Genomic DNA, 17,155 nt, shown 5'->3' with positions numbered 1-17,155 from the left:
CTAACCATCATTTCATGGCAGTGTGGGCTTTTTCTGTCTAGTAACTCACGCTTCTTCCAGTCTCTACCTATTACCCAGTTCCAAAGCCACTTCCACGTTTTTAGGTATTTGTTACAGCAGGACCACAGTCTGGATACTAAAATTTGTTATCAGTCAGTGTTCTCCAGAAGGTTCTGTTTATTTCAAGGAATTGGCTTACATGACTGTGGGGGCTGATAGGTCACAGTTTGTAGGGCAGGCTCTGACGAAAACTGGTGCTTCGGTCTTGAGGCAGAATTTCTTTCCTCTCTGGGAAACTTCAATTTCTGCTCTTAAGGCCTTTCAACTGATTGAAGTCTCCCCAGGTTATCGAGAATATTCTTCTTTACTGAAAGTCAGCTGATTATAGTTGTTAACCACAACTCTGAAGTACTTTCACAATAGCACCTAGATTCATGTTTGATTACATAACTACATATGATAGCCCAGTCAAATCAACACATAAAACTATTACAGAGGGAAAATGTGGGACAAGGTGGGCTTGGTTATCTTACATTGAGTGGGCAGGAAGTATGTGATGTTTGATCAGAGAAGTTACCTAAAATATCTCTCTGGTAAGGTTCTTTTCAAATTGTGTTCCTTGGCAATTTAACATATATGTGATCATTTTAATGTATTCTCTTGTTTGATTTTTATTACCAGCTGTCCTTTTATTGTCTTACTCTTTTTATTCTGTGGTAGCATCATTTTGTTATGTGGCACTCTTAAACTTAATGAACAATTTACTAGCTAAACCATCACTGAAATGATGATAAAAGTGAACATACTAGTTGATGGCCTCAGATTTGGTTTATAGGCCAATACTACTCTACAGGGAAAATTCTTTTTGCTGCCTAAAAATTAAATAAGTACTGTTTTAATTAGTGCACCATCTAGATAAATGGAGCCTTTAAAAATGTACCAGTTTGCATAGTGTTTCCATTATATAAGTGGTTATTTCTAGGTTGCGAAACGGACTCTAAATTTCAACTTTTGCTTAACTTAATAAACTCTTACAAGAAAAAGAGGAAAAGGTCATTGTCTTTATACTGTTTAATTGTGTTACTAAGCTCTACACTAACCTACAGTGGTCTACTGTTGTATATTGCATAAACATTGAGTATTTTTCACTCTAAAATAAGACTATTCATTAGGGCCACCCATTTGTCTTATATTTCATTTCTCACATTTTCTTTTGTAGTGTGATTTTACTTTTTAATTTAGGCAAACTGTTGGTCCCTATCTGAATATGACTTGCTTGCTCAGCTTTTTGTTACCTGGAATAGTTTCCCCTTCACATCAAAGTCCTTTGTATCGCCTCTGAGAGAAAACAACATTTTATAGTGGGAAGAGGGGACCATATCCTCTGACCCTAATGTTTCATGACATTGGTAAATTGAATATACTCTATTCTCTCTGCATTTCCTGGTTGCTTCATGTGATTTCTCAGTGTTTACACATAGTACAGTCCATTTGTATTTGTTTTAATATTCTGTTCTAAGTGTTCTCATGCGTTATTGCAGGTGTTGTTTTTGAAGGTATTTTGGGTTTTGTGGGTTTTGCTTTGAAATACTCTCCCTATAATCAAACATTTTAAAAAACCAGACTTTTTTCCATTTGTGAAAACCAATTTCTGACATTATTTTCATTCCATAAAGTCCTTTTTTCCTTTCTTCCCATCTCACATCCCCCTGGTAGTTTGGAGCATCTTTTGATACTGTAGAACTCCTCAGAGCATTTGGGCATTTAATGTGATTTCAAACTCATTACTTTTCCTCTACAGAATGTTTGATGTGGGAGGACAGAGATCTGAACGCAAGAAATGGATTCATTGCTTCGAAGGAGTGACCGCCATCATTTTCTGTGTGGCGCTGAGTGACTATGACCTGGTCCTGGCTGAAGATGAAGAAATGGCAAGTAGAACCACTTTTGATTAAAGATGGAGCATGAAATATGAGGCGCCAAAGACATTGCCAAGAATATTTCTGAGAAAAATTTTTGAGAAATTCTTGCTAATGTCTGAATTATTTGAAAGTTTGGGCTCTTCAACTTTTCTGTTTCCATACTAAAACAGAAAAGTATATTAAAGAAACGCAGATGGATCCTGAGAAAAAGGAGGTTAATCTCACCTCAGCCCTGTGTGTGCTTAGCTGTGCATTTTCTATATCTGGTAGCATCTATGTACTGAATTAAAATAAAGTTAGTTCCATAATAGTCCATGGCTTCTTTTTCTTAACTTATTGCTTCTGCAAGCTCAGTAATCTTTGATCCATGTCAGGTTTTGAGATTGCCATGTAATTTTCAGATGCATTCCTGTACATCATTAATCTGAAGGAAATATTTTTAAGTCAAAATTTAAAACTGTCATTTTAGATTAACTTCAATACAAACTATGGAAAATGTAGAAATGTCAGTTTTTTAATCAGGAATATGCATTTATAGTGCAATAGATGCAATGCACCATCATACATTCATTTCTCTCATTTTGGTATTCTAGCATACATCTGTGCCCTTTTTGAAACCATGGATACTGGAAAGGCAGGAAATAGGATTGGAGGTTTCCTTCCCTAACATAACTTTGTATTTAGAGTGTTGGGCTAATTGTGTTTCACTTGCTTCGTTTAATTTATTAACTTTCAAAAAACTCTAATCTTCTAGTGGAAACTTCAGTTAGAGTTAACTCTGTAATGAGATCCTTTCAAATGTTCACACTTGGCCTCCCTAGATTGCAAGGTCCTTCCCCAGGATAGTCCCAGGCAGTGACACATAGTGGACACTTAGCGAGTACTGGTTGAATGCAAAAAGTAATGAGTGATGTAGACACTTAGGCTCGCCTAAAATGCACGTGTGCCAGAAATGTACTCTTGTGGTATGTTATCTGTTTTTCATCTAACTAAGCTCTGTTTTGTTACAACAGTTGTTATTTTTTAAAAGTTATAGTTCTCAAAATCCTTGCCATTATGACAAACTGGTGGTATTCTTTTCTGTTGTAGAACCGAATGCATGAAAGCATGAAGTTGTTCGACAGCATATGTAACAACAAATGGTTTACGGATACATCTATTATACTTTTTCTAAATAAGAAGGATCTCTTCGAAGAAAAAATCAAAAAGAGCCCTCTCACTATATGCTATCCAGAATATGCAGGTATTTTACTTTCTGTAGATAACTTGTCAAGTCACATATTTCTAAGTGAATGTTTCCCTAAGGCAAGATTTCAGTTGTTGATTTGAATCCCTTAGCTTAGTAATTCTTACCTTAAGAAAATTACTTATCAGACTACATTCAGGCACAAGTCGTTAATTGAGGTTTGGATTCGATTATTCAAAATAGCATTCATTTTATGAAAAAGCTGATGAATAATTTTCTGTGCTGACTCCGTCTTCATAAAATTAAAATGCTGATTTCTTCATCTGGTTAACAGATCTTGTGTCAAGTATTGTGTGATGCGCAATAAATGACACATATCTCTGTTCTAATCTCAAAGACAGATGTACTCATAACCAAATGATAGCAGTGTATAACAAGCCTCTACAGAGGAACATGAACGTGGAAGGGGAACAATACCAATAAGGAGTTTGCGAATTAGCTAACAACTCAGGGGAGTCGGGGAAGGTTTCACAGGAAATCTAAACTTTGGTAATGGGACTATTAATGGTCCTTTGATTTTATTACTGTGGAAAATGGTTTGCAGTGAGAAAAGGAGACCTGAGATGCAGTCCTGGTTTCTCCATAATGAACTCTTTGATCTTAAACAGCGCAATTAAATTACCTGGGTCTCAGTATCCCATCTGTAAAATCATACGTTGGGCTAAAAAGGAACAATGTCTGGGCTGCTATTGAAAGTGGGTGCCGGGAACAGAGGTACATACGTATCCACCACCCCCCCACACACACTCACACAACTTCTCATTAAAACAGAGTAACTTAGCTTTCATCTGTTTTACATATTGGATTTCTGAAAAATACTTTAATGAAGAAAATTCTGTACCTAAAAAAGAGAGAGTTTGACTACCACTGGTTTATGTGATCTCTAAATCTAAATATTCTGAGGAGTTTGGTTAATTTAGCTAATTTGACAGAAGTTGCCCTCACTCCTTCCTTCCTGTTTAACAAAAGTCCCAAAAATTAGTTTCATTATAAACAAAACTTTAGTCATTCTTGTATTGAGTAAATTGTACAATGAGTGTTTACTGCCTTTTCAGAGGTGATGTTAAAACAACCGTGTGACATCAGTGCTCTTATTTCCCACTCATATTAGTGAGAACATCGGGGCTTAATGAAGTAACAGAGTCCAAATTCAAACCTAAGTCTTTCTCAGTCCTGCACCTAGACCATTAACAACCAGACTACGTTTAATTAAATTCTTATGGGAACCAGGGGGTGAGGGAGCTCCTTCAATAAATATACTCACACTACTCATTACAGCCCTTTTGGTGTACTGCAAAGTTACACGCCAATTAAAAATAATGTCATGCCATTGCTTATTTTAAGACTTTTGTTTTGTTTTTGAAAGTCGTAGTATCCTAAGTCACCTTATTCAGGAATATTTTTAGTGCTTATTAGGAATAAAATTATTTATAGTTCTAATTCTAAAATTGAAGTTATCCAGATTCAAGGCGGTTCAGTTTTGCCTTTACTTTCATCTGTCTTTCAGTTTATTTCTGTCATTTTCTATTATGAAAGAGCCATTTTGTGTGAATATTACTAGAGTACCCAAATGATTCTATAAATATCACATACCTACAAGGATTTCAGAGCAAGCAAGAATATACTTGTTAGCTCTTTCTTTGCCAGGTATTTAGTGTGTACCAGAATTTTCCTTATGTTTCAAGTTAATAGGAATCCCTGATTTCAGAATCTTTGAACAAAGAGAGTATCATATAATTATTTCACATTCCTGGTGTTAAGATTATAATTTAATCTTCACTGCATGCCCTAATTATTGATTGAGTTGCCTCTTGCTTCAGCCTCAACTCTTAATTCCTGTGGCTGTTGCTTTATATAAAAGAACCCTACGTAGTCTCCAACCATTCATCTTATTTCCTACCTCTGTCTGTTCTTATATTCTCCTTTTCTTTTCATCTATATGTTGGCAGTTCACCACATTCCATCTGCAGTCCTATAATCTTAGCAAGCACTCTATCCTTTCAGAGTCATATTTATTCTCACCATGTTAAATTCTGCTGTCAGTTCTGATTTCTCTCTAGAACATCAAGCTTACATTTCCAGCTGCTTATTGAACGTGTACTTGCTTTTCAGCACCTGAAACTCAAACTAAACCCATGATACTTTTCTTCTCAAATCGCTATTCTTTTTTTTTTTTTTTCAAATCTCTGTTCTTGAACCAGGTTATTATCTATACTTAACCTTTATTTAGGACAGTTCTCTCATGTGTTGGGAAATATCTGTCACATCTCACCCCACCCCCATCCTTACTATTCTCTTCTTAAGACAAAATCAGATTGAGAAATGTGCTCATTAGTTTATGTATCTTGTTGCTCTTGGGATTAGGTAATGTAATTAGATAGAACATATACAAGAAATTAAGCTATGCACTCAGTGATAGCTATTTTCCCCAAATATATTTTTAATATAGAGGTTGCATTAGTTTCTGGGTGAACACAGTGTTTATTGCTTTAGAATTTCAGAGCACCAACCTTATTATGATTTAATAAAATAAACTAACATTTTATGTGTAAAAGGGTTGAAATGTGTTTTGACAACCTAGAGAAAATGGAGAAATTCCTAGAAATGCATAGCCTACCAAGACTGAATCATGAAGACACAGAGAATCTGAACAGAATTGTTACTAGTAAGAAGATTGAATCAATAATCAAAAACCTCCCAAAAAATAAAAGTTCATGACCAGATGGCCTCACTGGTGTAACATTTAAAGAATTGATCCAGTTCTTCTGAAACTCTTCCAAAATAGAAGAGGACAGAACACTTCCAAATTCATTTTACAAGGCCAGCATTATGCTGATACCAAAACCAAATACGGATACCGTAAAAAAAGAAAATTACAAGCCAATATCGCTGATGAACACAAATACAAAAATTCTTAACAAAATATTAGCAAATCAAATTTAACAACACATTCATTAAAAAGATTGTATACCATGATCAGGTGGGATTTATTCCAGGGATAAGGATGGTTTAATATCTGAAAATCAGTGTGGTACACCACCTTAACAAAATGTTGGATATAAATATCGTTTCAATAGATGCATATGAGCATTTGACGAAAAGAATTTGACAAAATTTAGCACGCATTTATGATAAACACTCAACAAAGTGGGTATAGAGGGAATGTACTTCAACATAATATAAGGTATATATGACAAGCTGAGAACTAACATCATAATAGTGAAAAGCTGAAGCTTTTCCTCTAAGATCAGGAATCTAACTCTCACTACTTTTATTCAACATAGTATTAGAAGTCCTAGCCAATATTAGAAATTAGACAAGAAAAAGAAAAGACATCCAAATTGGAAAGGAAGAAGAAAAATTGTCATCATTTACAGATGACATATTATATATAGGACATCCTAACGACTCTACCACAGAACTGCTAAACTAATTCAATAAAGTTGCAGGATACAAAATTAGTATACAAAAATTTGTTGCATTTTTCCCCCTTTTTTTTTAAAATTAGTTTCAGGTGTACAAAGCAACGTAATAGTTAGACATTTAAACCCCTCATAAAGTGATAACCCACCCCCCAAGCTACTACCCCTCTGACATCTTATATAGCTGTTACAATACCATTGATTGTCTTCCCTATGTTGTATTCCACATTATGTAACTATATGTACTTATATATTTAGTTATAGTTGACATTCAATATTATTCTACTTCAGGTTCAGGTGTATAACGCATTGGTCAGGCATCTACACAGTCTATGATGTGATCCCTTTGATAAGTTCAGTGCCCATCTGGTACCTTACATGATCTTTACAACACATAAGTTTCTTTACTGCAGGAATTTTCCTACCCACTGACACACTAATATCCTCTAAGATTCCTTGTAATGTTGGTTTGGTGGTGATTAACTCCTTCAGCTTTTTCTTGTCTGGAAGCTCTTTATCTGTCCTTCAATTCTAAATGACAGACTTGCTGGGTAGAGCAATCTTGGTTTAATGCCGTCGCTTTTCATCACTTGGAATGTTTCCTGCCACTCCCTTCTTGCCTGCAAAGTTTCTGTTGAGAAATCCGTTGACAGTCATATGGGGGCTCCCTTGTCAGTAACTAACTGCCTTTCTCTTGCAGCTTTTAAGATTCTCTTTTTGTATTTAACCTTTGGCATTTTAATTAGGATGTTTCTCGGTGTTGGCCTCTTTAGGTTCATCTTGTTTGGGACTCTCTGCTTCCTGGGCTTGAATGTATTTCCTTCACCAGGTTAGGGAAGTTTTCTGTCATTATTTCTTTACATAGGTTTTCAATTTCTTGCTCTTTCTCTTCTCCTTCTGGTACCCCTATGATGCAAATGCTGGTGTACTTGATATTGTCCCAGAGGACCCTTAAACTCTCCTCAATTTTCTGGATTCTTTTTTCTTTTTGCTGTTCTGGTTGGGTGTTTTTTTCTACCTTATCTTCTACTTTGCTGGTTGGATCCTCTGCTCATCTAATCTGTTGATTCCCTGTAGTATATTCTTCATTTCTGTTTTGTATCCTTTATATCTGACTCGTTCTTTTTTATGGTTTTCATCTCTATTTTTATGCTTCCTATCTCTCTGTTGAAGTTTTCCCTGAGATCATTGAGCATTCTTATGACCATTGTTTGGAACTCTGCGTCTGATAGATTGCTTATCTCTGTTTTGCTTAGTTCTTTTTCTGGAGCTTTGTTCTGTTCTTTAAATTGGGACATGTTTGTTTGTCTCCCCATTTTGGCTGCCTCCCTGTGTTTGTTTCTATGTATGAGGTAGGGCTGCTATGTCTTCCAGTCTTAGTAGAGTAGTCTTATGTAGTAGGTGTGCTGGGGGTTTTAGTGGCACAGTCTTTCTGGTTACCTGAGCCACACGCTCGAGGTGTGTCTCTTGTGTGGGTTGTGTGTGCCTTCCTCTTGTAGTTGAGCCCTGGTTGATAACTAAATATCAGTGTGAGGGACTGACCCTAGGGCTTACTGGTTGTGAGGACTGGCCTTGACGACAGTGGAAGAGTTGTTGTATAGGGGCTGATCCTATGGCTCTAGCTCCTTTTGAAGCCTACTGGGGGTGCCAGCCCCAGGATCACATTAGAGGGGGTCTACTTCAGCCACAGCCCATTCCCCAACTGGGGCCACCTGGGGCCACTCAGCAGGAGCCAGAAAGAAATCCACAGATGGCTGCCAACCCGTGCTGTGCTTGAAAGCGCCTTAAGAGGCCAAGCTGCAAACCAAAGCTGGCTGCTACTAGTGCCAGCTTACGGCTGGTCAGACAGAGGTACAGGATACGCTCAAGCCAGATGCTGCTTGTCTGGGTTCTGCAAACCTTTGAGAGACCCTAGGAAAGTCTGCAGCTTAAGCCAAGGCAGACGGTCTGTATGAAAAAGCTGCTGGAAGCAGTGTGTGCCCGAAAGGAGGGCAGGGCCAGGTCTCAAATCGCCAGGGTGGGGCAAACTAATGGCGGGGACGATTCAGATATGGCAGCCGTCTGCGTCTATACACAGGGAAAGGGGAGGGCTCAACAAAGAAATAACAGCCTCCACCAGTTCCTCCATCCAAGAGAAAGTGGCCTCTCCAGCCCCCGTCCCAAGCCAGACTACTAAATTCCCCACCATCTGTCCCTGCCTCCTTTCCAGCTGTTGCCCCAGCATTGGAGCTCAGAGCGAATGAATATGTTGGTGGGTAAGCCCGTGCACAGTCCCTTTAAGAGGAGCGCCTGTGAATACAGCTGTACTCAGTCTCACTCAATTACCCTCTCCACAGCCAGAAATTATGGGGACTTGTCTCCCCGGCACTGGACCCCTGGGGTAGGGGTGGGATCTCTTGCCCTTTTAGGGGATGGAGAGGGACCCCCACAGTCAAAATAGCTCTCCCGATCTTTAATGGTCACACAAAGGTGTGGGACCAGCCCGTTCTACATCTCTGACCTTCCTACCGGTCTGGAGGTGGCTTCTTCTGCATGTCCTTAGTTGAAAGGCTTCAGTTCAGCTTGGTTATAGGTGATTCTCAATAATGGTTGTTTTGTAGATTAGTTGTAATTCTGATGTGGTTGTGAGACATGGTAAACATAGTGTTTACCTACTGCACCATCTTGGTTCCTTCACTCTGTTGTATTTCTATACACTATAGTGAACTATCAGAGAAATCTAGAAAACAGGCCCAGTTACAATTGCATCAAAAAGAACAAAATGCCTAGGAATAAATTTAACCAAGGAGGTGAAAAACTTCTACACTGAAAACTCTGAGACACTGATGAAAGACATTAAAGAACAAATAAAGGAAAGAAACTGTTAAAATGCCCAGGCTACCCAAAACAGTCTACAGATTCAGTGCAATTCTATCAAAACTCCAATGACATTTTTCACAGAAAGAATAATCCTAAAATTTGTATGGAACCACAAGAGACTTCAAATAGCTAAAAGCACCCTTGAGAAAGAACAAAGCTGGAGACATCACGCTCCCTGATTTCAAATACATTATAGTGCTATAGTAATCAAAGCAGTATGGTATTGGCATACAACGGATACATAAATCAGTGGAACAGCATAGAGAGTTCAGGAATAAACTCATGCATGTACTGTCAATTTGTGACAAAGGAGCCAAGAATATACAGTGCAGAAAGGGTTGTCTCATCAATAAATACTGTTGGAAAAACTGGGCAGCCACATGCAAAAGAAAACTGGACCAGTATCTTACACCATACACAAAATTAACTCAAAATGGATTAAAGACTTGAACATAAGACCTGAAACCATAAAACTCCTAGAAGAAAACATAGGTGGTAAGTTCCTTGACATCTGTCTTGGGGATGACTATTTGGAATGACACCAAAAGCAAAGGCAACAAAACGAAAGGAAACAACTAGGACTATATTAAACTAAAAGGCTTCTGTGCAGCAAGGAAACTATCAACAAAATGAAAAGGCAACATCCCGAATGGGAGAAAATATTTGTAAACCATATATCTGCTAAGGGGTTAATATTCAAAATATGTAAAAAGCTCATACAACTCAATCGCAAAAAAACGTAAACCCAATTACAAAATGGGTAGGGATCTAAGTAGACATTGTCCCAGGAAGACATACAAATAGACATCAGGTCCATGAAAAGGTGCTTAATATCACTGAACATAAGGGAAATACAAATCAATACCACAGTGAGGTATCACCTCACACCTGCTATAATGGCTATTAGCAAAAAGACAAGAAATAAGTGTTGGGGAGGATGTGGGGAAAAGAGAACCCTTGTGCACTGCTGGTGGGAATAGTAATTTTGGTGACTCCACTGTAGAAATAATATAAGTATTCTCAAAAATTAAAAACAAGTACTAGGTGGACCTAGCAAGTCCACCTCTGCATATTTATCTGAAGAAAACAAAAGCACTGACTCAAAACGATATCTGCACCCTCACATTTATTGCAGCATTGTTTACAGTAGCCACCATATGGAAACAACTGGTGAGCTGATTGGAGGACTAGCTTAGCACTGCTCTGTCATAGGTGGCAGTTTGTATATTGCGTCCTCATGACGTGGTATGAGTCTCACATGTAGAATAGAGGGTCTCGGAGCAGCTGTACTGAGTAGACTGAGTATTAAGAGGACCTGGAAGCCAGGCAAATGATTTTGTGTCATTACTGCAAAAGATTTAACCATTTTTTTCAAATGAACATTTGATTGAAGTATTATATATGTACATATATAAAATATATACATACACACACAAATATAAATCTGATTTTGAGTTTTTAAAAGTGAAAATACTGATATATTCACCCCTCGGGTCAAGAAGTAGGATATTTCCGGGTTCTCAGATACTCCATTGTGGCCCTTCCAGTCTGACTGACCAAACTCCTCACATACACTCACACAGTAAACATTATTAGGACTTATCCTCATTGATTACTTTTCTCACACTTCTCTGTTTTCTAAACATCAGCTGAATCATACAGTATATACTCTTGTATCTGGCTTTATTTGTTCATCAGTATGTTTATTAAACTTACTCGTGTTATTGTGTGTAGCCATGGTACTTTCATTCTCATTACTGTAGAACAGCTTGTTTCATGAATATACCAGAATTTATTTTGCTGGATTATTTCCACAACTAGAAGTTCTGCTGTTAAGAGTCTTAATTGTTTTCTGGTGAACAAATGTATATAGTTCTGTCAAGGGCACATCTAGAAACTGAATTACTGGGTCACAGAGTATGCACACGATTATTTTTAGATAGTGCCAGACAATTTCTGGAGTGTTCGTACTCAGAAGTCTTTAGTCAGTTACCTGAAAGCAGGAGCGTGACATTCACTTGTTTGTAACCTCATAGCCGATAAACCACATTTTAAACGCTTGTACAATTTTCTAATAAAAATGAGTGAGAAATGCTAATGAATGTGCAATAGGAAAGCGAGTAAAAAATACAGATCAGTATTCAGCCAGCATTTTTTGATGGCTAGTCTAGAACTGAAATAACCTGCCACCGTCAGAGAGATGAGTGGGTCAGTGCTGGGATGTGGAGTACAAAGGAGAGGAAGAAAGGCTTTGGGAGACAGAGGCAAAAACAAAGATCATATGAAATACCGTTTTTTTTGGTTTGGGGAGTTTTTTTAACGGTAACTTATAGTCATTAAAATTAGTTAACATTGGGCATTTTTCTTTTTTTTTTTTTTCCTGACAGATGTGATTAATATTTTCTATTGCTCTCTCTTTTATTGTTTATACCCCTCACAAAGTGATAACCCCTCTCCCCCAAGTCTACTACCCCTCTGACATGGTGTGTAGCTGTCACAGTACCATTGACTATCTTCCCTGTGCTGTACCTCACATCCTGTGACTATATATAGAATTGTAGTCGCCATTCAGTATTACTCTACACCAGCTTCAGGTGTACAGCACAGTGGGCAGGCATGTACACATCTAGTCCATAAAGTGGGCCCCCGATAAGTCCAGTCCCCATTTGACACCCCACATAATCTTTACAACATTATTGATTATATTCCTCATACTGTATTTCATGTCCCCGTGACTATTTTGTGACTAGCAATTTGTACTTTCTAATTCCTTCACCTTCTTTCCCATCCATCTAGCAAAACAAATAGACACAGAGACACATACAGAGAAAAACAATGGGTATTTTTCATTTAGAAGAAATAGTTTCTCTCATTCTAGAAGGAAAACTGCAATTATGGAGTCCACCTATTTTATATGTATGAAACTGATTTCAGTATTTTAAGGTTTACTTTGCTTAGTTGTATACTCATTTTAACTTTTTTCCTTATGTTTCTTTCCTTTTCCCATCTCAGGCTCAAACACATATGAAGAGGCAGCTGCATATATTCAATGTCAGTTTGAAGACCTCAATAAAAGAAAGGACACAAAGGAAATATACACCCACTTCACATGTGCCACAGATACTAAGAATGTGCAGTTTGTTTTTGATGCTGTAACAGATGTCATCATAAAAAATAATCTAAAAGATTGTGGTCTCTTTTGAATTTTGCAGTTAATGGGAAAATGCATTTTCAAACCAAATGAGTACTTATATGTGGATCTCCCTAAACTAGAGTCTTGCAGCAACACAGAATGTAGCATACGGCAAATGTATCTGGGACCTGACCAAAGTTGTTCTGTTTTGTTTTTTTGACTGAAAGTGAACAGAAGGACCTTTCTTAAATGTGAAAGGTGGTCCGGTAGTGTGAAACCAGGACAGTGTTAAAGCTAGGCTCTAGTGTATTGATGATTTCTGCGTAAGTGTAAATATGCAAATGTATGTATACATTTATTTATAACTTTACTTTTCCACATTACTTTTAGGTTTTAAGAGTGGCAACTTACAATTCTAGTGTGATGGTTTTGGAAATAACAGATACACTAAGTACTTTGTACTGAATGACAGACTATTACCATGCGTGCCAGTTTCAAACAGCTTTATTTATGTTCATGTCCTGTAAATTTTTAAGTACAGTAATATTAGGACACATTGCAGCCCTTATCTTGACTATATGTATACTTGTAATCATAAAAATGTTATTTGTACAAACATTGCACAGTTTATTTTAATAACATGATTTGTTCTTTAAATTTAATGTTCAAAAAGAGGATTGAATATTCCTGCCTTCAAATCAGTTATTTAAACGTTATGTGCATTTCATGTTTTCTTTTAAGAGTGCATGTTGATCTGATTCTACATTAGATTTGGTATAAACTAAATTTTCATATTTTGAGGATATACTATCTTATGCTTAATTTTTATTCAGTTGGTTTGTTTTCACTTTGAATTTTAATATTTGGATGGTATTCATGCATTAACCTTAAAGGTGATGCCAGATTAATTTTTATATATTTTAAATAACTGCCATTTTATTTATAACTAAGTTTAGGTGGATGGTGAGAGATTTTAGGCGTAAAAAAATATGTCAGCATAATGAATTTGGAGACATTCATTTGTGTATTTCCTTTGGGAAATCCCTTGTACCTAGCATATATGATAGCTCTTTGTTTGCAAGATAACAAGAAAGATCTTTAATTCTGCTCCTGATATAATGCAAGCTTTTAATTTATGTATGCAGCTAGTCTCAAATTTAATTATCACACTATATTAAATTACTTTTTTCCCTTACGTTATTCAAATTTCCTCCACTTTCTTGAGTTTAAATTTCTTTTCAAAATTGTACTATTTCTGAGAATGAAACAGGCAATTACACTTAGAAAATTAGTGATAGTATTTAATAAAGTCAGTGATTGTTATGTATGCTCAAATAAGTGTTACATATCAGCTAGATACTGAACTTCGATAGTCATTTTTCTTTGATTATTCACGATGTGTCTTGTGACCTTGTTTAATCAAAATTCCTCACCCTACTTGCCTTTTTCACTCATCTTGAAAAAGCCTTTCAATAAGCTTCATGGGTAAGTAGTTTTTAAGTTTAGCTACATGCTGTCATTTGTTGAATTTTGTTGAAGTGTATTTGTTACTGTATGTGTATATGTGTGGATGGGTAAACACAAACTACATTTATATCTGTTTCATTTGGGGGATTTGCTTTTCTTTGTAATGTAAAGAAATTCAAAATTATTAAAATTTCTTAAATGTGTTAGATTCTTTATGTGCCTTTCATGAAAGATGTTTTAATTAATTTTACCAATTGAAGACCTATAATATCCATATTGTAAAGGTATGTATGAAATTCAACTATATGAATAAATTTGAATCATAAGAAATACGGTTTCAAAAGCCACAAAGAAGCACATATTGGTTATCATCATTGATGAATTTCTGAACTTTATTCTGTGTAATTGTGTTACTGATAAATACCAATAAATTTAAATTTTTAAAATTTTACAAACCTGTTGGCTAAACACATTTTGCATTAGGATTTAAGTATCAGTCTATAGTATGTTCATTTCTTTTTTATCTGTGCTATCTTACTTCAGTTTCATCTACTGCAGAAGATTGAGTGTTTGCTTCCTGTCCCAATTTTTTTCATGAGATTTGGTATCACATTTGGAATTTCTACTTGATATCTCCTGCTGAGAATTTATCACTGCTCCAACCCAGATGCCGAAAACCAAATTCATCATCCTTCTCCCTTTAAATCAGTTCTAATCCCCTGACTGCCATTATAGCCACTCGGTGCCATCATTCATTTAATCCCTCAGTAGGGTGCTTTCTAGCCATTTACAACTCTCCTTAGTCCTCACCCATCTCTAATAAACCACCATTTCTTACAATTCTACTTGTCCAGTGCCTCACCCATGTTTTTTTCTGTTTTATTTTTCCTTTCTATCCCAGGACCACTTACTGAATTCAGGTCTTTGCTTAACTTTCACTTGAAATGTCTTATTAATGATATTCTGCACCCCACCCCACCCCCATTTCTCCCTTCTCTAATCCAGGTTAGTTATCCTAATATAGAATTGTGGCTGTTTTCTCTGTTTTCTCTGCATTGACTTGCATTGGCTTTGACTTTCTCAATAAAATTATTAGGTTGGTACAAAAGTCATTGCAGTTTTTGCAATTATTTTTAACCTTTTAAACCTCAATGACTTTTGCAACCTAATAACGTAGACTCCCCTTCAAGGCTCTTCATCATCTGAGCCTACTTCACTACATTCCTACTTCTCTCCCACACTACATCCTAACAGTGCTTTGTGCAAAGCTGGGGGCTTTCCTCCAAGCATTATACTACTTGAGATATGCTTAAAACAATACCCAGAACGTGGGAGGAAATGTCTATTTGTGTCAATGTCACCATTTTTATTAGCACTTTGTGGTATCTTTCGTAAATTCAACTGGCATTTGTCCTTCAGTCTGCCCTTTTGGGAACTGCATGGTTCTGGTAGGATTGCCAGTCACATTTCTCACCTTCCTGGCCATAGGCTCGGCCTCACCAGTCCTCCTGTCACTGGGCAAGGGACCTGAACAGAACCAGTCATAGTCCCAACCCCATTCCTAATGTTCCTAAAGCTGTTCTGATGCCTAAGATTCCCTTCATTCATTTTCATACCCTCTGAAAAACTCGTTTTATACTTAATTATTCAGGTTTAATCTCTTACTGAAAAAGTCCTGACTGAAGTTCATATGTTCTTGCTGAAAGCCAACAGTAACTGTGAGATGAAAAAAGCCCATAGAGGAAAATTAACTTGAGAAAGATCAGATCAAGGTTTCAAACCTATGATTTCCGACTTCATGTCTGTCATAGAATGCCAAAGAATGCTGCGTTATTTCCAGAAAATAAGTGGTCTACCCCCAGTTTCACCTTCTGACTTTATCTGAACCATAATACATTTTTAGATTACAGTTGACCCTTGAATAACATGTTTGAACTGTACATGTCCATATGTGGATTTTTTCCAATAAATACTGTAAATGTATTTTCCTTACAATTTAATAACATTTTCTATTCTGTATCTTACCTTATTGTAAGGATACAGTATATAATACATAACATGCAAAATATATGTTAATCAGCTGTTTATGTTCTCAGTAAGGCTTCTGATCAACAGTAGGCTCTTAGTTAAGTTGTTGGGGAGTCAAAATTTATGTGGATTTTCAATTGCAGTGGTGTCAGCACCTCTAATGCCCAAATTGTTCAGGGTCAACTGTAAAACTACATAAGAGAACAAAACGAGGTGGCCTGCTCATTGATTTCAAACTGTATTACAATGCTACAGTAATCAAAACAATATGGTATCAGCATATAAAAAGACACGGAGATCAATGGTACAGAATAAAGAGCCCAGAAATAAATCCATGCGTATATGACCAATTATTTTACAATGGGGAAAGGGCTGTCTCTTCAATAAATGCTGTTGCAAAAACTGGACCACTATCTTACACCATAAACAAAAATTAATTCAAAATGGATTTAAGACTTGAACATAACCATAAAACTCATAGAATAAAACCATAAAACTCATAGAATAAAACAGGTGTCAAGCTCCTTGACATCAGTCTTGGTGATTTTTTTGGATTTCACACCAAAAACAAAGGCAACAAAAGCAAAAATAAGTAGTTAAAACCAGAAAGGCTTCTGCCCAGCAAAGGAAACCATCAATAAAATGAAAAAGCAACCTACGGAATGGGAGAACATATTTGACAATCATATATCTGCTAAGGGGTTAATATCCAAAAAATATAAAGAACTCACACAAATCAATAGCAAAAGAAAACACAACGTGGTTTTAAAATGGGTAGAGGATCAGAGTGGATATTTTTCCAAAGAGGCCATACAAATGGCTGACAGGTACATGAAAAGATTTTCACATCACTAATCAGGTAAATGCAAATCAAAACCACAATGAGATATCACCTCACACCTGTTAGAATAGTTATTGTCAAAAAGACAAGAAAACAAGAGTCAGCAAGGATGCAGAGAAAAAGGAACCCTTGTGCACTCTTGGTGGAAATGTAAATTGGTGCAGCCACTATGGAAAAGAATGTGGTTCCTCAAAAAATTCAAAATTGTATGATTATGATCCAGTAATATCATTCCTG

The 17,155-nt window shown here is 36.6% G+C and overlaps 1 protein-coding gene across 1 annotated transcript in view; it reads left to right on the top strand.

Moving 5' to 3' along the window:
* Positions 1 to 16,640, top strand: part of GNAI1 (G protein subunit alpha i1) — an 83,255-nt gene extending 66,615 nt beyond the window's left edge. Inside the window, exons 6-8 of the mRNA XM_081079881.1 lie at positions 1,802 to 1,931; positions 3,012 to 3,165; positions 12,462 to 16,640. Coding sequence (XP_080936007.1) covers positions 1,802 to 1,931; positions 3,012 to 3,165; positions 12,462 to 12,652 — 475 coding nt within the window. The 3' untranslated portion in view covers positions 12,653 to 16,640. The remainder of the gene's footprint in view (positions 1 to 1,801; positions 1,932 to 3,011; positions 3,166 to 12,461) is intronic.
* The last annotated feature ends 515 nt before the right edge of the window (positions 16,641 to 17,155 follow it).

Source organism: Rhinolophus hipposideros (genome assembly GCF_964194185.1).
Source record: "Rhinolophus hipposideros genome assembly, chromosome: 18".
Lineage (NCBI taxonomy): Eukaryota > Metazoa > Chordata > Mammalia > Chiroptera > Rhinolophidae > Rhinolophus > Rhinolophus hipposideros.
The sequence above is the reverse complement of the archived record's forward strand: the minus strand, read 5'-3'. Positions and strand labels throughout refer to the sequence as shown.